The sequence below is a fragment of the Paroedura picta genome, chromosome 4 (assembly GCF_049243985.1).
Source record: "Paroedura picta isolate Pp20150507F chromosome 4, Ppicta_v3.0, whole genome shotgun sequence".
Classification (NCBI taxonomy): Eukaryota; Metazoa; Chordata; class Lepidosauria; order Squamata; family Gekkonidae; genus Paroedura; species Paroedura picta.
In genome coordinates, this window is record NC_135372.1 from 92,760,085 (window position 1) to 92,781,258 (window position 21,174).

At 43.9% G+C, this 21,174-nt stretch overlaps 2 protein-coding genes across 14 annotated transcripts in view; one reads left to right on the top strand and one right to left on the bottom strand.

Annotated features, from left to right (window-relative positions):
- The first annotated feature begins 40 nt into the window (after positions 1 to 40).
- On the top strand, positions 41 to 11,292 carry PSRC1 (proline and serine rich coiled-coil 1). Of its 8 annotated transcripts, XR_013230372.1 has the most exons (10): positions 73 to 549; positions 1,354 to 1,440; positions 2,012 to 2,066; positions 2,862 to 2,919; positions 3,510 to 4,089; positions 4,658 to 4,837; positions 5,464 to 5,614; positions 6,707 to 6,979; positions 9,407 to 9,695; positions 10,330 to 11,292. XR_013230372.1 is itself a non-coding variant. In XM_077334264.1 (9 exons), exons 2-9 carry the CDS (start codon positions 2,048 to 2,050, stop codon positions 10,331 to 10,333), a joined length of 1,353 nt encoding a protein of 450 aa, XP_077190379.1. In that variant the 5' UTR covers positions 82 to 549; positions 2,012 to 2,047; the 3' UTR covers positions 10,334 to 11,292. The 8 variants fall into 8 exon arrangements, 1 of the variants encoding a protein (XP_077190379.1); XR_013230373.1 differs by lacking the exon at positions 1,354 to 1,440 and having other exon boundaries at positions 41 to 184; XR_013230375.1 differs by lacking the exon at positions 1,354 to 1,440 and having other exon boundaries at positions 64 to 99.
- The window catches only part of CELSR2 (cadherin EGF LAG seven-pass G-type receptor 2), a 121,914-nt gene continuing 109,790 nt past the window's right edge, over positions 9,051 to 21,174 (bottom strand). Inside the window, exons 31-35 of one of the 6 annotated variants that reach the window (XM_077334262.1) lie at positions 20,708 to 20,796; positions 20,416 to 20,589; positions 19,726 to 19,833; positions 18,294 to 18,537; positions 9,051 to 17,356 (exon numbers count right to left, since the gene is read on the bottom strand). In XM_077334262.1, coding sequence (XP_077190377.1) covers positions 17,329 to 17,356; positions 18,294 to 18,537; positions 19,726 to 19,833; positions 20,416 to 20,589; positions 20,708 to 20,796 — 643 coding nt within the window. In that variant the 3' untranslated portion in view covers positions 9,051 to 17,328. Of the gene's footprint in view, positions 17,357 to 18,293; positions 18,538 to 19,611; positions 19,837 to 20,415; positions 20,590 to 20,707; positions 20,797 to 21,174 lie in introns of all 6 variants that reach the window. The other 5 variants (XM_077334258.1, XM_077334260.1, XM_077334259.1 and 2 more) reach the window with 5 other exon arrangements.

A 21,174-nucleotide genomic window follows, 5' to 3' on the forward strand; every position in this document is an offset into this window, starting at 1 on the left:
TCAAACACAAGAATGCTGTAATAGTATTGTGACGTAGCATGGGGGGGGGGAAATTCGAACGCGCGCGGGTCTTTTCGTCCCGCTTGCAAAAACGTTGTGGTGAGACCAGGCGGGAGGCTGCAACTCCGGCGGGAAAGGGTAGCGTGTCGCGTGTCGGGGTTACGTGCACGCATGAATGGGGCTGGTGAGAGGAGCAGACGCTTAACTGGTCCCGTGGGGTTGGATCGTTTTGCACGCGCTGCTGCGACTTGGAATGCTTGGATCTCCCCCCCCCCCCTTCATCTGGGTCGTTACAAATTTGCGCATATTTAAGGCGCGCGTCTCCCTGTTTCCAGTGGGTTTCCTTCCTCCTACGTGTGGGGTTGATTGCAGCCGCTGCGAGGAAAGACCGTGTAAGGTGCCCGGAGGGCGTTGCGTACGAGAGGTTGTAAACAAAGGGCTCCCTCCCTCCCTGCGGGCATGGTCTCTCTTGGGAGCAGCGACTCGGAATCCCCGTAGTGAGTGAGACAAGGTCGCGAGAGGAACGGAAGTCTTTTGACCTAACAAAAGGTATCCCAGTCTAGGGAAGCGTTTTCGACATGAAATGAAATGCACTACTGCTAGCCTACAGCATTCCTTTTCAGATTCCCTAGGCAAACATAGCTCTGCTCGCAAGGAGTGTAAAACGGGCAATCAGAAGAGAGGCAAGGGATGAATAAGTGACGCTGCAGAAACTGTAATTTCCTATAATCCAGATTGTACTCCTGAGAGCCAGCATGGTGTAGTGGGCTAGGGTTTGGAATCCCACCCTGCAATTGAAGCTTGCTGGGTGTCCTTTGGCCAATTACGCACTCTCAGCCTAACCTACCTCACAGGGTTGTTGTGAGAATGAAGCACGAGATGGGAATGGTGGAAACTACTTTGGGGTCCCCATTGTAGAGAAAAAAAATAATTACATTTATATCCAGTGAAAGGGAGGAAGCTATCGAGATTCCAGTCCCATCTTTTGTTTGAAGCAAGGAAGTATTTCTGCCACTGGCTTTAATAAGTGGGAAAATGTAACCACTATCCAGTTAGTTCAATGAACCTAGTCTGAGTCAGAAACCACCTTGCTACAATATGAAGATTCACCATTCTAAATCATCTACTGTAGTAGCAAGTGGAATCTCTCTTTAAAGAATTATAAAATGTGTTTAACGCTGAAGCAAATGGTTACAAGTTTTTGTTAATACTTTTAATTAATACACAAAAAGTGGCGCTAAAAAGATACCAAATAGTGTAAGAGTTAAGTGGATTTCATAGCATTTTACACAGCAAAGTCAGATTCTCTAGAATCATTGCCAAGACTAAAATCTAGGCATTTTGTTTCTTAAGTGACTAACCAGATGTTCCTGGGAAACTCAAAAGTGTGGTATGATGAAGATAGCTATCCCTTATTATTTATCCCCAACAACCTGAGAGGTATGCAATCTCTCAATATATGGTTTCTATTTTTAAATGTGCAGTGTCTAATAGATATTGATAAACTTAGATTTGTTGGATTAAAAAAATTAAGCAATCACATGTTTCTTTTATGGCTATTAATGCCAAAGAATATGGGTTGTATTTCTCACTCATTAGCCTATTGCCGAATAATTTCATATGAGTATATGAAAGTTTCCTCAGCTGAATCATTTAAATATGTCTAAAGACTGCCTTGGAAGAAAATGGAATCTCATCATGCTCAGGCTGGCGTTGGCTCTCTTCGTTTGTTTTTGGTAGCTAGTACATCGAGATAATTCTCTGCAAAAAAATCTTGTAATTTTATAATACCTCTAATGTGCCTCATTTAGTCCTCTTAAAAATAAAGTGCAGCCTCTTAATCCTTTCCAAATGAGGGAAAATGCTCAGATCCGTAGATTTTCTTATTTAATCTTTTACTAACCATTTTAGCTATCTGATGTTTCAATACAGCAATCTAAAACATGCATTACAATAGTTTTATGATACTTGCTGTTTTATTGAATGTTTTATTGAATGTTTTCCCATTCAGTTACTCACTGGTTTGCTTACATAGTTCCTGGGAAACATGGAGTTGCTAACTGAAGGTGAGCTCTGATGTACTCATGGTTGTGTGTGCATATGTGTGCGTGTTGCTTTGGACAGAACAAACATGGATGGTCTTTGCTAGACAAAATTGTAAACACTTTCATTTTGAAACCTCTGCCTTTCATAACTGGGTGCATTGATTTTGTTTTCCAACTAGGAATAGGTCCACAGTAAGAAATCTCTTTTAGAAAGTCTTTTAATGCATGGAGATGCTGGATGCAAGTTTAAGGTTTTTCAGGACTCATATATGCAGTTTTGATGACGTGTACAACCAAGAGCACAATATGCAGCCAGATCATATAAGTAGTTAGCCGTGGTACTAATTTCAGTAGCCTTAGGTGAATCTAAAATTGTGTGAGCTCAGGCTGTTAATTATACAAAGGTGGATGCATTATTGCTGATCAGCTATTCACAAAATGCATTAACATAAATGGTACCTGAATCAGGATGATATATGACTTTAATACTTTGCTATGCCATAGACTCCATGTGTCTTTAACTTTCATGGATTTAACATAAGGATTATGAGACCTAAGTTCTGTTGCAAGCCAGGAACTGACTTTTACTGGGAGAATGCCCACCAATATGATAGGGACAGATGTTATGTCCTTCCTTGTAGTTAAGGACCCCAGCTTGCATGGAGTCTAAAGCATACCAAAGTATTAAAGTCATGTATCAGCTTGATTCAGGCACCATTAATTAATGCTTATGATCCTTATTGGTGAATTGATAGAACAGTTATATAGCAATAATCAGTGATCTCTTGTAATAATTATGCCTATTTATTCCTCCAGATATAAAATTTATTACTGACGAGACATTAGATTTTGGATTGTCTTCTCCTTCAGATGGGTAAGGATGATGGGCCTAACCCCTAATAGTGTAAATCAGCATTGCAGACAAGAAATGTGTCATTCCACAATGACCTGAAAATGCCCAAAATGTAGGTTTGATAGGCAAGATCCTCCAAAACCACAGCTCTGTAATGAAGTTTCTCAAATTGGAATTCAATATAAAACCTTCATTTATGAGTGAAGAGCAGATGCTTTAAGTGATCAGTGGTCCATCTGCTTCTCACAACAGCAAAGGCCCCTGTGCTTTCAGATTGTTGAGCTGTGTGACATTCCCTTTTGCAGAGTGGCACAAGAGAACTATCATTGCAGGGCAAGCGCTGTGTGAATGGAGGCTGGTTTGCAAAATATCTGTTTTGTAGGTTAAGTTGATATGTACAGTATCCCTCATTTATGTTTAAGAATGTTTTTAGTTTGGATTTCTAGCATTTGCAGAATTAGCAACCTTATTCAGTTTCTATTTGAAAACTGTTCTGTGACATGACAGGAAGCCTATTCTTTTGCTTGCCGTTTCTTACACCTGGTGCATACGTTATGCTGCTAAACATTGCCGAATCTGTTATTTATTGATCTTTGCTGTTGTTGCTATAGACTAGAAGAAGAGGAGTTGGTCAGTTGCCCCAGGAAGGCCAGTGAAAGGAACTTGGCACAACCCATTGACATGAGCACCTTGTTGGGAGAGAGCAGGAGCAAGGCCAGAGAGCTGTGGAGTCCCCTGAGTCCTGAGAAGCTGGAGGAGGTCAGGAAGGAGGCCAATATGCTCGCTGCACAGATGGAGAAATGTCAGCTTCTGCAGAAGGAGAACACCAGCTCTGACTTGAGGCCTGAGACAGTTCCAGAATTTGAACCTTTCTCTCCAATCAGATTTTTGCAGACAGAGGATGAGGGGACTAAAAACTCCCGGCGAAGGACTTTCAATGTAAACAACAGTCCTTTGATAGCACTGCTGCCAACAGTGGGACCTGAAACTCACTTGGCTCAAGAAGATTCTCCCAGAGTTCAGTTTCTGACAGGGCGAAGTCCTGCTCCTCATATTGCAAGCACCCCTGTTTCCAAGAAACTCCAAAATAAAATTAATGACTGCAGTGCTGACAGTCAGATCTTTAAAAAGTCCAGGCCCAGCAAGTCTCCCAATGTCTCACCAGCAGTGATGTCTCACAGTGGTAAGAAGGTATGGTGGCGGGACTGGAGTCTGCATAGCTTCCTGGGATAAGGAAATCCTGCACTTTTATCCTGGTTTTCCTCTCTGATCTTGCTTGTGTCAGTTACTTTAGTTGTGACTCCTTTTGTCTAGCTGCATGCGCCTAGGAGGTTTATACAGCACATGATGCTGCCTTCTGAATCCCATGATAACATGGGAGGCCTAGATTGTATCTTCAAGGGATCCGTGCTCTAGAAAGAGCCTCTATCATCTTTGCTAAAGTTGATATCAAGGAGGGGATCCTGTAAGGTGAAAACACCCTCCCAAGTGTTTGTCATCCCCTCCCAATGCCACTGAAATGTTTAGATAACTGGCACAATCTTTTGACCTATCCGACTTATTGAATTTTTTATTTCTATTGGATCAACCCCAAACTCTTCTTTTGATTTGATCGTATAATATGGATGGATGTGATCTGTTGTTGCTAGCCACTGAAAACCTTGCAGTGGGGAAAAGGTTGTAAATAGTGAGGGAGTGTTCACACTACCAGAGTGCTTCTGAGTACTACTTATTTTACTCTGTTTTCTTCCATCTTTAGTCTCAGGCATCTAATAGAAGCTGTAGGAAGGGTAAACCATCTCCACTTGCCCTCCCAGGAACCACCAAAAATCAAAATCTACCACTGGATTTCAGGCCTGTCCTTCAAACTACAAAAGGGGGACTTTTGAGGAAGATGGAGGAAGTTTCTGGCCAAGCCAATTCTGCTCAAGACCCAGAGGTATTTGCAGCCAAAGAATAAGCAATGTGTAATGGCAAGAAGAGAGCTGGTTTTTTGCACCCTACTTTTTACTACCCAAAGGAATCTCAAAGCAGCTTACAAACACCTTCCCTTCCTCTCCCCACAACAAATACCCTGTAAGGTAGGTAGGACTGAGAAAGGTCTAAGATATAACTGCTCTGTAAGAACAGCTCTAAGAGAACTGTGACTGGCCCAAAGTCATCCAGCTGACTGCATGTGGAGGAGTGGGGAATGAAACCCGGTTCTCCGGATTAGAGGCTGCTGCTCCTAATTACTACGATACACTGGCTCTCATGAATAGTGCAGTAAGGCTGACTATTTTCTACAAGGATACATGGCCCTATTGACCTTCGTTCACACTAGTGTAACCTAAGCATGTGAGCAATACATAGACCAATAAGTAGTATGACTAGGAGTCCTAATCAAGAATAATTTCTGCAGTTACAAGTTTATGCCATTCACCTTTGTTTATGTATGTGAATATATGAGTGAAGCATGGGGCTGTACCTTCCTACGCAGCAGCTTCTCTGTGCATGACTGGGGAAGGTATTTGCTTCATAGCACACAGCTGTACAGGTTGCTTTCTTTTTATCTTGTTGCATTAGTTGAAACGTCAGGATTCACCCTGTGCAGATACAGTGCCAGTAGCACATGGTAACAGAAAGCTGAAGCCCAGGGTGTGTCCATCACAAACTAGCTCTGGGAAGAAGTCCTGTTCTGTTCAAGAAATGGTTCCTCTTCAGAAGGCTAATGCAAGTAAGTTAATGTAAACAACTGGGATCAGAATACTTTCCTCTCCACAGAAGATCAATGGTCAGCAGAATGTTGTCATGGCACAAAACTGAAAAATGAGCCTCCACCTCATCCATAATCCCCTTTTATCAGTCTTTTAGTAACTATAGATATGAAGACAGGTGCTTCATTTTCATAAGCGTTTTGCATGAAAGAATCAATGTGCTGGTGGTTCTAGTATTTTGATAGAGAGTATAATGTTGGCTTCTTCACACTGAGAATGCAGCCAGTTTTATCAAATCTATTATTTCTTCCCCACCCTGTGCAAATCCTAGCTCTTGTATGCCAGCTTTTGTAAGAAAGGTGCTCCAATGGCTCCCCCCCCCTCTTTCTGAACTTTCTCAATTTCTCTGTCCTTTCAGGGATAGGTAACCAAAATGCACACACTATTAAAAATGTGATCACACTATCCCTGATACAGCATTGTCACTCTTGCCGTTCTTTGATTTTCAGTCCTATACCTAATCAAATGTAATGCTGATTCTAATCCTTTCACTGCTGCAGAAAACTCAGCTGGTATTTTCAGGGAACTTTTTGCTCATACTCCAAAGGACTCTTTTCTTGGTGGTTACAACTAGTTTAGATCACATCAAATTATATTTGATGGCAGGAATTTTTGGGAGGGTGTAACATGCATCACTTTTCACTTTGAGTATCATCAGCCATCCCAGTTTGTGATCCTTTACAGTCAGATCACCACTAGCCAGTATACACTGACATCATCTGCAAACTTGGCTATATCACCTTCCATTCAGACACCAGTAAATTAAATAGCGCTAGTCCCAGTGCAGATTTCTCCAGTGGCTACTGCTGCTTGCTTGCTTCCACTGTTGATTTGTGCCCTCTTTCTTGCTTTCTAAAATGGCTGCATCTAAAGGGAATATTCAGCACCAGTCCCACAAATGCTATGTTTCCTTAGGAGTCTGGGGTGAGGGTTTTTTGAAAAACCTGGTATGCACTCATCCCTTCAAAGAAATCTCAAAGGCTAGATGAGAACAAGGAGAACTTCCCTCTTCAAGTAGTTCAGTCTGATGATATTTTCTTCTTTCTCTGTAGGTCAAGCTAAAACTGTGGGCGGCAACATCCCACGCCCACGAGCCAGCTCCAAGCCTCCCCACAGCAGCTCTTGCCAGACTCGAACCAGGAGCATTCCCACATCTACACTTGCAACCAAGCTCCCTGTGCTAAAGTCCATTCCAAAAACAACCAGTTCTGCCACTGTTTCAGAAAGGCGTGTAATCCCAGAGAGGCCCAGCCAGCTCAAGCCACCAAATTCAGGGCTACCTGGCAGGAAGGGGTCCTCTGTGTTAAAGCTAGCTGAGAAGAAAGGTAAGAAGACATGAAAATTGTTATAGGAATTATTGTGATTGAAAAGTGATTAGTGGATATATTGGACCTCAGGTACCATGGGGTGGTATGAGGGGATGACATTTAGAGTCCTGTGGTGCCTATGAGACTAACTGCTAGATCTAATTTTCACTGCCTTCAGTTACCACTGTCTGAATCTGCAGAGTCCCTTTCTTTCTCCACCACATCACTGATATACAGAAGAAGACAGGAGTTTGGCAAATATGCTACAAACTGGATGAATGAAGCTGCCTTACATAATCAGGCCACAGTCTGTCTAGTCCCGGAAGACAGAGGCCTTTTCCAGTATCTGCTGTCCAGAATCCTTGAGCTGGAGAAGCTAGAGACTGAACCTGAGACTTTTCAAAGGCAAAGCATTTCTTCATGTTAAAATACCTTGGACATGATTTAAAAAACCTGTTCTGATGCTCCCTGCTTTATGAGCAAGTGGAACCAGGAGCGGAGTAAAAAAACACCTGATGGAATCATCTTGAGATATCAGGATTAAGAACATAAGTGCACTGCTGGATCAGACCAGTGGTCCCTCTATTTCAGCATCCTGTCTCACATTGGCCAACAACAGAGCATGGAAGCTGAAGCCTTCTCCTAATATTGTCTCCTGACACTAGTATTCAGTGGTTTACTGCTTCTGAACATGGTAGTTCCCTTTAGTCACTATGGATAATAGCCACCGATAGACCTATCCTGTCTAATCCTCTTTTAAAGCTGACTATACCTGTGACCACCACGTCATCCTCTGGCTGTGAATTTCACATTTTAATGAAGCATGTAAAGTATTTATTCTTGTCCACCTTGAATCTACTACCCATCAACTTTCTCTGGATGCCCTCAAAATCTAATATTTTTTGGAAATGAAGACAAAGTTCTTTCTACCCTGCCCCTGATTTCATAAACCATTTTCATGTCTCCCCCCTTGTACTACAAGAATTGTACTACTCATAGACTGAGAAAAATTGATAATATTCTGAAGGCAAGACATTTCTGACTTGGAGGAGCTTCAAATGTACATGTCCAGTAAAATTAGAGCCCATCTTCGGTGCACACTAGCTTACCAGAGGCACAGAATTCTTGATGTGGGTGTGTTTCGAAACACATATTTTCTGTGAATCTTGAGTAGTCAAAGGTGGCTTGCCTAAAGACATCATTTAAAAAGGACTCTGCCCACCCAGGATCTTTAAATTAAGATTCCTACTTCCATGGCATTGCTATTCATTTCTGTGAAACTGGGTCTTGCATTATTAACTGGCATTAGTCCAAGAGATCCTGGTCATACCTGAGGTCATTGTGATGTTATGTATGCTTTCAGAAACATTTACCAGAGCATAGATCCCACTGAATTCCCTGGAACAGTACTAAACTGAATATAACTCTTTGAAAGTCTAAGGCTACTTGCTCCAAACAAACCTTCTCTACCAGTTTTAGAGGATTCCATGTCAGTAATCTCAAAGCCCACTCTCCTGATATTTGTGTTGATTTGAGAATGCTGGGCACAAGAAATTAAGCAGCTAGGTGACCTGCTATTTTCTGTTTGTACATTTCCAATTTAATTGTTTTCAGTAACACTTTATGTAGGTCATAGGCTGGAAAAATTCAGGCTTCTGAAAAAGTATTTTGTAATTAATTCAGGCTTCTGAAAAAGTATTTTGTAATTTTTCACAGAGTGTTTTGCCTGACTTTTTGCTCTACGGTGATGTCTAACAAGCTGGAAAGTATACAGTGGAGAATAATTGCCAGGAACAAACACCTGGAAAGCAAGAGTTAGGGCGAGGGACTTATTCAATATGTGGAAATAGACTAAGGGAGGAAATTATTTTTTTTTCCAAGCTCCAGTTTTCAAAGGTCTAGGTTTACTCAAAAGAACTATAAATGTATTATTTGAAGTCACTGAGAATGAACCAACCAGGGAATTGGCTGAAATTGTACAAGGAAACATATTAAATATCTGTCGCACATTTTCCTCTACTTTTAACAAGGAATCAAATAAATTTAACCCAAGTTATAGCTGAGACTTAAATACTGATTTTTAGGCAAGTTTGGTGAAGATCTTCAGGAATAATTTATTCTATTAAATTTTGTTTTACAGACTGGCGAACTAAGCAATTTGGAATGATCTTTGTTAGGTCCAGGAGGCAACAAGCATGATTGGCATGAGAACTCATTCTGCTCCAGGAATTCATATCATGGCCTTTCCCCCTAGATAACAGTGAACATTTTTTAAAAGCTGATCTTCACTCGAGAGTCAAGCAGTGTTGTAGCTAGACTGTATACATGATAGAGTTAACTTTAAAAAATAAATGCATCATAGTTATACAGATTTTTCTGAACTTGGAATTTATCAGCAGACATACAAGAAGCTGTTTTGAAAAGAAGCATGTTTATTTTTTTCAGGTGATGCTGTGGATCTTGACTCTCATTTAGCAACATGTTGGTCTTTACTGGATTCATTAGCTGTGCTCAACTTGGTCCTAGAGCAGACATTCCAGACAGGTCACAGTGAAAGACATTAGAATCCTGTTTAGTGTCATCTAAGTGAAATATGTCATGCCGATTTCTAGATTTACACTTCTCCCTTGGCTTTCCTTTCTATAGCTTCTACATGTCAGCAGAAGCTCCCTTCTGCTACCTTTCAGGACAGCAGGTCACAGCTGCCGAAGAAGGTAGTCTCCGGTTCTTCACGGTGAGTTTTTTGTCTTTCCTGCTTCCAAACTGGGGGGGAGGGGAGGGCAAAAGCGATCCTAATAGCACTGATATTTATAGATGCAGGTTGAGTCCTCTCTCTTGGTATGCTGGAAGAGAAAACTAAAGCCAGGAGGAGCACATTGTGCATCATCTCCTGTAAGGAGAGCTGGCCAGATTAGCATCAGCCAGTTGCCCTGTGTGTCACTGCACTATGCTTGTCTGCCTCTCTGTCTTGTCAGGCTGGCAAAGATACTACCTCCAAAGAATGGTTGACTTTGAACTTCACCTTGGGTGCAATTCACTCACCAGAAAAGCAGTGGTTTTGCACATGCCAGCCGTTTTTAAAATTAATAACTTGTCATCAGCCATGGTGTGTGTAATGGGGTTGGTAGGCTCACTTGGCATTAAAGGGGCTTGGGGTATAAATAATGTCACAGATTGCACAGTGCTTGGATAATACAGAACAAAGGACCAAGTCAAGGTGACAACTTGAACCTGTAGAGCCCCAAATAGATAGGTATATAAATATAACTGAAATACTGAATATATATACTGAAATATATTTTAAGTTGATTCCTGCATATAATTAAAATGCTGTGAGGCTATTCTCAAGGTTCTGTCTTTCTTTGAAGGTAACTATGTTGGGCATCACTAAAGTCCTTGCTGACAGGAATGTCTGAGGGTCCCCAATGTCTTCCGTGTGAAGATGCAGCCAAGCCACATATCTACCTCAGAGGGAGGCTTCATCAGAAGCTCTTATCACTGCCACTCAACTGTGGAGGTTCCACTGCGGCTATCCTCCATCCTGATCACATCTGTTGCTCTTGTGCAAAACCCATAATTAGCCTCGCAAGAAACAGATCTGGACCAGGAGACACCAAGCAGTGCTGACTCTTGCTCTCCTATGTCTTCCCTTGGACACCTTTGATGAATGGAGCAAACTTGTGCTGCTGGAAGGCTTCTTGAACTGCAGGCTGGAAAACCTGGTCAGACTTTTCCCATAGCCTCTTCTCATGGCTTGTGATGACTGGCCTAGTTCGCTTATATCCTAATATACGGTTAGTGAAAGCCTCCCTTATTTGGGACCAGTGCAGTCCTTCTATTCAGTCTTGTGTCATCTGACTACAAAATAGGGCTGTATCAAACTATTACATTGTTGCTGGACAGTATATAAGTTGACCCACTAAGACTGCTATATTAAATGAGTGCAAATTTCAGATTAGGTAGAATTTGGAGGGGGAAGCCTTGGGGTTGTTCAAGCTTTCTATTTACTATTTTAAGCTTACTGTTTAAGCTTAACCCATTTACAATTGTGTACTACTGTCCTATTTTCCCTTGACTGCTTCTAAGAAGTTGCCTCTAATTTCAAGCCCTAATGGATTGTGTGTTGCCATGATTGCTGTCTGCCAAGGCCATTTTCTCTCTCAATTCTGCGCTATGAACTCAGCAAAGGCAGAGTTTGAAATTATCCACAAAGATAGGACTGAAAAAGAAAAATCTCTTCAGGCAGGGATCCTTTACTGCCATCAGCTGCAAGATGGGCAAAAATTAAACAGCATAAGCAAAAAAAATTAAACTGAACTGCTTGAAAAAGGTGACCTTAATAATTACTAGAGTATTCTTTGCATCTCCTAAAACTGCTTCCTGTTACTAATTGTTCTTTTGCCTCTATCCTTTATTCTCTCTTTTTAAAGAATGTTTGGATTATAGTACACATTATTCAAAGATTTCATTTGGTTATTAATAAAAAGTTGTGAACGCTTGTGGGAAAGGGTTGTTGAGTGTAGGAGACCCAAGCCCCCCAATATCCCAAATCTGGTCCTAAACTGAGTGGTGGGAAAATTAAAAAATATTAAAAGCTCAGAGCTCAGCTGAATATGTCCCTCTTTCAGTTTTAACTCATTCTTTTACAATATTAGGAACTGGCACTTGATATCAAACTGTTTCGATAGAAAACTCTGCAGTTCCTTCATTCCTCAAGTGAGATGGCCGTTTCCATGACAATCTTTTACTGAATCCAAGGCCATTGCAGTTGGTTCGGTAGTCTGTAAATAGGAATGGGCATTTGTTGAATGGTTTGTGATTCTGCCTTCCAAAGGTGGGAGTCAACAGTATTCGATCCTCAGGGTCGCTGCTGAGGTGTTAGTAGAGGAATGTGCCTTGGTTCTTGGAATGTGGCCAAACTCAAAGAGATTCCGAGAAGCAATTGGATACAAGAGATACTAGCTGAAGCTACATTCAGTGCCTTTTGCTTCTCTATGCCTCGACTGAGTTTGAGGGAACAACCTTTAACAAAGAGCAACAATTACTCTGCTGCTGTATATTAAATATTGTATACTGTATCTCTTTTTAAAATATGCTTTTTCTAATAAAACACAGTACAGTTATAATAAGGCTTGTAGTAAATGACTGAAAATCTGTTTAGATGGTGGTGCAAGTAGAGAAGTTATTCATGACCTCTGATAAACAGAGCACTCAGTGAGAGGAGAACACACACCTCCTTCTTTTGTGAGCGGCAGCTGGATCTTTCTGTGGAGTGCAACCTTCTCCTGCCAGTCAGCTCTAGGAAAGGCTTCTGCAACCTCAAACCACTCCTTTCACCAAAGGAAGGTGCCAACAGAATGAGCTGCTAGAACACAAACCCCAAACCTACAGGAGTGTAAGTCCACTGACTTGAGCATACTGAGCTAATCCTATCTGCAGGAGACTCCATTTCACAGTGGTCAGGAATTCCTTGTGACCAAGCACTGTTGGTGCTGTGCTATGGATTCTGCTATTTAACTCCCCTTTGCGGTAGCATGCAAAACCCGCCCCTCTCAACTGCCGAAAGACAAGGCCAGGGATTCTGCTTTCTCTTTAGCAACTCTCTCCCCTACACCAAGCCCTAATGTCCATCCATTTCTCAAAATTACTATGCAAACCATAGGGTTTTCAGGGTTCTGTTGTTGTTAGCTTTACTGTAACCTGGGTACTTAGTTCAGTATACCTTCCCTCAGGCTATTGTGTTTAGCACAAGCTATGGACACAGTACTGAAATGGAACCACCTGAACTACAGTTTTTATTAGTGTCCGGGGTATGTGTGTCAACCCTACAGTATTTACATTAATAACTATCTGTACACTTCAACTGTTAGTTCCAAGGAGAGAGCCAGCATCGTATCGATATCTGTCAAAACATAAGCCTCTATAGGACCAGTTACTGGCTTTCTTCATAAGGTGTCCCTCCCTCCCCTAGTAGCTGATGTAGGACAGCTGGTATTCTCAGGAACGGTAGAGTGCTTTTTTCTGACAAGACTACGTGCCTCTCGCAGCTGCTTGCTAGGTAGAAATTAAACAGCTTTGGCTTTTCCTAGCCTGGAGGCAGGCATAAAAACCTGCTGGAATTCTTTATGTCATGGAGCCATTTGAGGCATTGGGATGCTGTCAGGAAAAACTAGGTCAATCCTACCTGGCTGTGTGTCTTAGCTTCTACTGCAAATAACCTTATTTGGTATTGCTGAGATGTTGGTGGAAGAACCACTGGCTGTTAACGGACTGACCCTGGGAGAAGCACACATCTGGACAGAGATGGTTATTCGTTACCTGTGCAGCAAAAAGTATACTTAGCTGCAAGAAGAGCATGGACAAAGTCTGCTGTTGCACTTTCAGGGCAGCTGCTAATGAAGAGACTCTAAACCTGATATACTGTGCATCAGTTGTTTTCACCCTCTTCCCAATGCTGCATGGAATCCTCTTACCACCTCACCCTGGACAATGATCAGGTTTTGATGATGGACAGGGTTATAGGCATTTTCTTTCACATACTTCTTAATGCTTCAGGTGCTGAAGATGTGTGTATCTCCCCCTTCCCCCAAAAAACACCTCCCCTCGTTTATTCCAATCCCTCCTTTGAATGGCACAATTCACTCTCCAGTCAATATATATATATATATATATTAAAAAAATTACAAATAAATTAAAACGCAGACATGCCTATCACATCTTCTCCACAGGTGAGATAGCCAACAGGTGAATTGTGTTTTATCTCCATGGCAGCACATGGGTTCAGAAAGGCTAAGTGATACCAGTGATGTGATGAAGCAGAAGCTGTTTCACGAGGCCTGACTCCTCCCAATCAGTGACATGTTTTTAAGGTTTAATACTATTCTGACAATTTACTCTTGATCACTAATTTAAGGGACTTCCCACCCACTGCAGTTCTGTCCTACTTTGGGCAAAGTCATTTACCAAAAGTCATGACAGAGTCCTTTGGGCCACTGCCGCAGTCTCCCACCGAGAAAACATCTTGCATAGGACCTTGGTATGATAGGTTAGTTTGTACACTTGTCTTAGGACCTATACAGGAGGCAAATCAGGGTTTGAGGTATTGGTAGGGACTGGAAATAGAACAACTGGCCCAGGTCTTTTTCTGGCACAGCTCCTATACCCCACCTACCTCACAGGGAGAGGAAGGGAAGGTGATTGTAAGCTGCTTCCAGGCTCTTGGTAGTGAAAAGGGGTATAAAAACCAATTCTTCTTCTTCAACAGTTCTGTGACTGGCGTCAATACCACAAGTGACGTTTTTCTCAGCATGTATCTGAATGATTAGAAAGACTTCAGCTGCTGACTATTTGCCTATTGTGCTGCCCTCCAAGGGGCAGAGACATTGCTGGTCAGAGAACTACAGCTAGGGGGAAGGGGGTCCTTTATGGAAGACATTCGTACAGTAGCCATTAGTTCGGCCTCCCATCTTTCATTCACACCTGCAGAATAGATTCTGGGGTTTCCACAGGGAGCACACTCCACAACAATATGTTACTTACTCCCGCCCTGTGAGCTAGCAATGGGAGGTTTGAAGGGGGGAAGCTTCACTGCTTGTTTTCATCCACGGCAATTTCTCTGCTGCTTCTCTTTATATCATGTGAGTAGAGCTGATCAAACTACATTGTGTTTCTTTTCCCCTAGTGATTTTAATAGGCTAGGGCCAATAGGAGTGTCCCATTCTCCACGGGCTGAGGTATCAATATTCGTACACATGGGGCTCCTGAGGGAGCTTGTCTTTTAATGCTGCAGTATTATGGGAAGCAGCTTGCTAGGAGAACAGAGGAAGTGCAAACAGGATTGCTTAGCCGGACTTTTGATCTCCAGATAGAGCAACACTCTCCTTGGGTTTACAGAGCTGAAGTTAACTTATGTGGAACTGATGGCCAGGGCAACATCAACCCCCCGCTAGAACTTAATTGCCGGTCCTTCTGCATTAGGAAAAATATCTCCTTCATTCTTTGACCTTACAAAGTACATTTTGATGGAAACAAAAATGCATCAGATCAATTAATCCATACAAGAAGTTGTGTTGGAACTGATCTCCTGTCTGCTTAACTTTGTGGTTCACACACACAGTGGCTGCTACAAAAGTGCCAGGCTGACATGACACAGATTTAAAAGTATCACATCCCATTACATCAAAAGCCTGCAAGAAAGGGCTAGGATTGGCAAGGAGGCTCCAGGAGGCTGGACGGCCCTCGACAAGATTTCCAGAGGAGATGAGAGGAGACACCTCATGCTGAAAACCCCGTCCTTGGCTAAACCAGGCCATGGAGATGGTCAAAGTCCTGACACACCCCCGCCTTGTGCCAACCTTGGCTAAGTTGGTAAAGTGTGGCGGAGTCTAACGAGACTTGATAACAGCTACGAATCTAAAAGTTATAAGCTTGGACGGCTTTTCATCTCTTTAAATTAGAACATCCTTCAGCAGTGTTCAAATAAAAAATTACATCAAAATAAACAGCGCCTTCACCCCTCCCCAAGCTGCCCCCCTCTTTCCCCATGCCCTTATCCGAAAAATCTCTTTCCCAGGAACATTATAAAAAACTTTCCAAAAGGACCCAGCATGAAAATCCCCCTGATGAACAGGCATCTGGCTTGGCTGAGTGTAGAAAAAAATGAAGGCTTCTGAGGCAGAAAGGCAGCGCCCCGTCGGCATGCGAGCCAGGCGCTATCAGGAAATATGAAGGCAGCATCCGTGCTCCAGTCCAGCAGCACAGGGAGCCGGTGCTGTCTGGTCAGGAGGACTTTTTTTCTTTTTGTCGTTTTCTATTAAAATAACTGCAGCATGGAGAGATGACTCAGCAGACCGCTCCCACAATGCTCAGCACCTTGTGAGAGGCCTCTCGGGGCAGCCCCAATAGGGCCAAGTCACTAAACCGGAGCTGAGCTTGGAGAGACGGCTGCCACAACCACATGACTTTACAAAGTACGCTTTTGTGGTCCAAGAGGGAGCACTTCCACTGATGCCAGTATCCTATATCAGGCTCTAACCTCGCTCAAGAGTTGTCCCACAGAGTTTTGTGGTTCTACTGTGCCATCTGGAGGACAAAGTCTGAGGTGAGCCATTTGCCAGATAAGGGACAAGATTCTCAGCTGATGCAAACCGGCGGTGAGTTGATGGACATACGGAGCATCCTGGGGACTGGCTCTTGAGTTTGCGTTATAAACCTCAACGCTTCCTTATGCAACGTTCTCAATAAACGTTTTAATTTTCCGTGTGCCATAACAGAATAGATGGCACCAAGTGCTGTCCTGTGGGAAGCACTCAAGTACTTATACAGAAAGTTGTTTGGGTGAGCAAGTTTCCTTCCTGGATATTCAGCCTTTCTCAATTCTGTGGATGCCTGGCATGGCAATGCCAGATTTCAGCCCCACCCCATCCTGCTCTCTTTCCTTTGTGCCAAACAGATGGTGACTGACTCGCCCGCTTCAGTTGCTCTTGTTTAAACTCCTCTGCAACGGGATGGCAGAAAAGCACACTTATGATGTTCCATCACATACTTGCAGAGGGGGCCAGGGCTACCTTCTGGGATTGTGCAGGTGAGGCCTTTCAAGAGTTTGGCTTTAATGCAGAGTCTGCCTGTAGTGCCTAGCACAGACTTCATGCTGCTGTGTTCTCAGGCCTTAATTTAAGGTTCCCCAGTCCTCAGAGAAAGTCACGGCAGTGTTGTGTCCCTCCAGAAATTGTGCCCCATTTTTACATCAGGCTAAAAGCAACAATGTTCTGTGCCCCCAGTGGCATCGGTTTTCAAGCACCCTGACCCCTACTCAGCCCCATTGTCAGATATGCAGACATCTGCACAGTAAAGCATGTCCAGAGGTCCCGGGCGTGTGGTTGCTGTTGAGGTCCCGCTGCCCAACTGGAAAGACAAGAAAAATATTCCAGACTTGCAACAGTTTCAGGCTGGGGAACGAAGCATGAAAATCCCTGAAGACTCGGAGGTGGTCAAGTTTGTGTTTCTGTCCATTGTACAATGATTCAAAGTGCATCTGTTCAAGTAGGTCTGTCTCCTGGGACCTGCCATTGCCCTGGTGCCAGGGTGGCAAGTCAGTTTCATTTGGCACTACGTACAGTGGGTCCGGCTGGCCAGACCGTGCAGGGCTGGGCTGAAGGAGACAACATTCCTCGCTGCGGTTTGAGAGCAATCCTGGCTCTCGGACTGGCCAATGCACGAGAGAGTCTGATACGTGCGGCGTCAGATTGAGGTTTCATCACTCCTGCTCAGTGATCAAACATAAAGCGAGACGGGAAAGGGGGAAACACAAACACATGAGCATGTTCATGAGCAGGTTTGGGCAAAGCACCCCCTGTGGGGCTTGTGTGTTAATGGAGAAAATTAAAAAACAGAAATCTAGGCGATTGAAAAGAGAGGTGAGAGAACAAGAGACAGAGAAGGGAGGAGAGGGGGTGTTAGTGCCAGAAAGCTGAGGAAGAAGTTAGAGTAGGACAGTGCTTCCTTATTCCCACTCCATCCCAGATAATACATTGTCCTAGGATGCTACCCTACCCTACTCTATAAATGCTGTAGCATTTATCTGTAATTCATGAAAAGCCTTAGCTTTTGGGTAGCAGAGAGAGCAATGCGAAGCAGGTCGATTTAGAATCTTATGCAGGTCTCTTTAATAGGGCTTATTCCCAGGAAAGGGGTCTTGGGATACTACTGACAGCCTCTGTCCAGATGAAAAGAAATTGTAGATATATTTTTTTAATTCTGCTCTAGCATCTGACCACAGCCCTGAGATGCCTTCTTGTACTATTCCTCGGGCAGCAGAGAGAGAACTGGTACCCCCCACAGACCTCACTCAGCCCCATAGAGACAAGGAAGGGAGAGCCAGGGACAGCCTGACTTTGATGGCTGCTACCATGCTTTTCAAGTTCAACACAAACCAGGCTGTGCGGCTACTGAAATAGCCATTTATCTTTCTGGCCACAAGCCTGTTCAGTCTCTAATCCAAATATGCAAGGACTGATGATGAGGGAGGCAGGCAGTCTAGGAAGCCCCAGTGGAAATATTATCCACCCCCCCCCCCCAACCCATGCTCAGAAGTGGTGCAAGGATTTAGTCCAGGCTAGGTCAGCTCTAAGACCTGTAAACAGTGACAGAGAGAAAAGCATTTGTTTTCAAGAGGCAGAGCTGGGGGAGGGGAGTCAAGTTCTAGAACAGAAAGATTTGAGATACTGGGCCTGCTGTGTGAACAAGGGAATTCCCCTGAGGCAGGTGGCTCAGACATCTGGGCTCCTGGGCTGCTGAATACAGTCCACCAGACAGACGACTCGGTCATACTCACTCGGAGCCCGAGGAGTCCTCATCCACTGTGCCAGTCTTTATGCTCATGGCAATGGGCGTAAGGCCATTGAGCTGCTCCTGGAGTGTCTGGCGAGGCCGCGGTGCCCCTCCCCCACGACTGCCATCACTGCCCGAAGAGCCATGCGAAGAAACCATCCCTGAGTGGCAGCTGGACAGCTTGTTGTGGATACGCTGAATGCTGTTCTTCTCACTGATGGGCGGCAGGCATTTCTTCTTCAAGATGCCTGAAGGAGGAATAGTCGGAGTTAGGGAGAACATTTCCTGGAGGGACTAAACCAAGTTTGCCTCATCATCTCCCCCCTGCAGCACTAATTTCTCCTCAGAAGATATGCAGCCTTTCGCTAATGCAAATGTAATCAGTGAGATGGGGACTGGCCATTTTGTTTAATATTCTCTGGTAACGCTGAGAACTGAAGCTTTGTCCCTATACTTTCCTCAGACAGAAAATGTGTGAAATGAAGAACTGTATCAAATTCAAGTTACATAGCAGTTTGTGAGGTAATTCAGTCAGCGGGTGAGTAATTGGCCATTCTAGCATTTCTGGATTTGCATAAACCAGGCTTGGTATGCTTTGCACCGGATGATAAGCAAGATACTGAGTCAAGAACTGCTACAGTGATATAATGATAAGTATTGTGCAAGGAGGAAGGAGCTATGCAGAGCACTGAAAACCCTACCTCCTGATAGCTCCTGGAGATTTTATTCGGCACTAGATTCATGCTTTGGGCATGCCCACAGGAATAATGGCTAGAACCATGCCTAACTAACAGCATTATCTCTGGGGAGGTTATGTTGGATGGGAAGACAGAAATATTTAAAATAGAATTTCTTCTATCTTTCAACAGGCTTGGGCCAGTGGCAGTTCATGGGATAAGGTGCAGGGAAGCCTCCACCACTGTGACAGTGCTCCAGAGCAGACTGCGTGGGTGCACTTTCTGAGCGCTTGGTAACATCCAGGGCCAGCCAGTGATACCACGGAGCAGGGGTGGGTAAACTTTGACTCCCCAGATGCTGGCAGGGGCTCATGGTAATTCTAGTCCATGGACACCTGGAGAACCACAGTTTGGCCACCCCCTCCCATAGGGCTATTCCCTATTCCCTTGCCCCACCCCTCAAAAAAAACCTGCCGCTGGCTTAGACTGGAATACCTTTTCATGGCATTGCAGTGAGACCCTTAGGATGCTTAATTCTGCATCCAATACTAACTTCCCTTGTGCAGGACACCAAGTAGAAGAGGCTGCTTTTCCTTTCTAAGACTGTGTACAGGGAGTGGGTGTTCCACAGTCAAATCTCTTTACCTTTCTGGGGCTGAGCAGCTGGGTGAGGCAGTGAGCTCAAGATGCTCTCCCTGGTCTGTGTCTCCCCATTCTCTCTGGGTGCTTCCTCTGCCGGCCCCAGCCAGTCATTCTTACCAATTGGCTCCACACGCAGCTTCTCTGACCCAGCATGCCCATCACTCTCACTAGCTGTGGTCACGAAGTCTCCTGGCCAGTAAGGTTTGCCAGGACCAGAAATGTTGTCTGCTGGGACGAAAGGAGAGCACAGGCGTGAACCCTTTGCCATGCTCTGTTTGCCAGTCTCCCTGCCTCTAGGGTACGTGAAGGGTATGTTCAGTCAAGTTACACTAAAACAGGTTACCTATTCAAGGGAAAGAAATATATGCCAAAGTGTAGGGGATGTGAGTCCAGAGAAAGTGACATGGCATGAAGTTTTAGAATGTTGCTACCCATCCTGAGTGATGTGGATGGGCAGGCTAAAAATAAATTTGTATTTTTATTTTGATCATAGAAACAGTGGAAAGGGTCTTTTCTCAGCTCCCTGGTTCTGCAGTCCCCACTGGACAGATGAGAAAGGTCAACTCCAATATCCTGTTGAAATATTATGGATGCTTTAGAATTGAACAGAATTATTTTGTCAACCAGCTGTGCAATGGGCAGGGATTTAATGGTCCAAGGCCTAAGCCACCTAGGCAGGTGGATGTAGTAGTCCTGGATATCAGTAAGCTGAGGGTTGAAGTTCTGAGCTAGTGTGGTCCATCCCGCCTTTCCAGAATGAGAAGGGCTCCATTTTTCTCACTTTGCCAAGTCCACTCCCAGATGTACCTTTTGGAGTGCTGTGTGCTGGCATTTTTTCATTGTTAGGGCACAGCAAGTTCTCCCAGCAGGGCTCTCTGGCAAATTCTTCATCCTCTTCGCTGTCTGAGGAGTGGGTGGAAGCGTAGGAGCCACTCTGGTCATCCTCCAGGGAGAGGTCACTGTCTGAGTCAGTGTCATGCTCTGCAACCAGAGGAAGAGGAATTGGGAGGGTGCAGGTTAAACCTACTCCCCAGCGCAAGTTATTTTATGCCAGGACTTCAATTTGTGGCTTATTTTTACCGAGCTCATTTTCCCTCACCATTGTTCTGATCCTTGGCTTCCAGGAAGAGGGAGTTGGGATCCACAGGCCCAATATGTAACTGGCTGTTGTTCAAGCCAGACTCCTCTCTGTAAGGCAAAGGGAGAAGAACTGAATGCAATCCACATCTCAGAATCTCCAGGGCACCCAAGGGTAGGCCAGGCAAGAAAACTGGTATAAATGTCCTGATTTTCTCAATAGTGTCCAGAGTCAACTTGGAACCAAGAAACTGTCTTTTCCTTTGGTGGATTTCTATCACGTTTTTAATTTTTAAATATAAAATCCAGAAAGACACACTCCTCTCCACGTTATTGACAAGATTTCTATCAGGCATAAGCCCTAACAAGGTTCCCAGGGAGACAGGCTGCATTCAGATTATATGATTAAACATAGTTAACTTAAACTGCAGTTAATTTAACTAATAACTGTTAGTGCAGCAGACAACCAAAATTGACCAGAGGCTACTT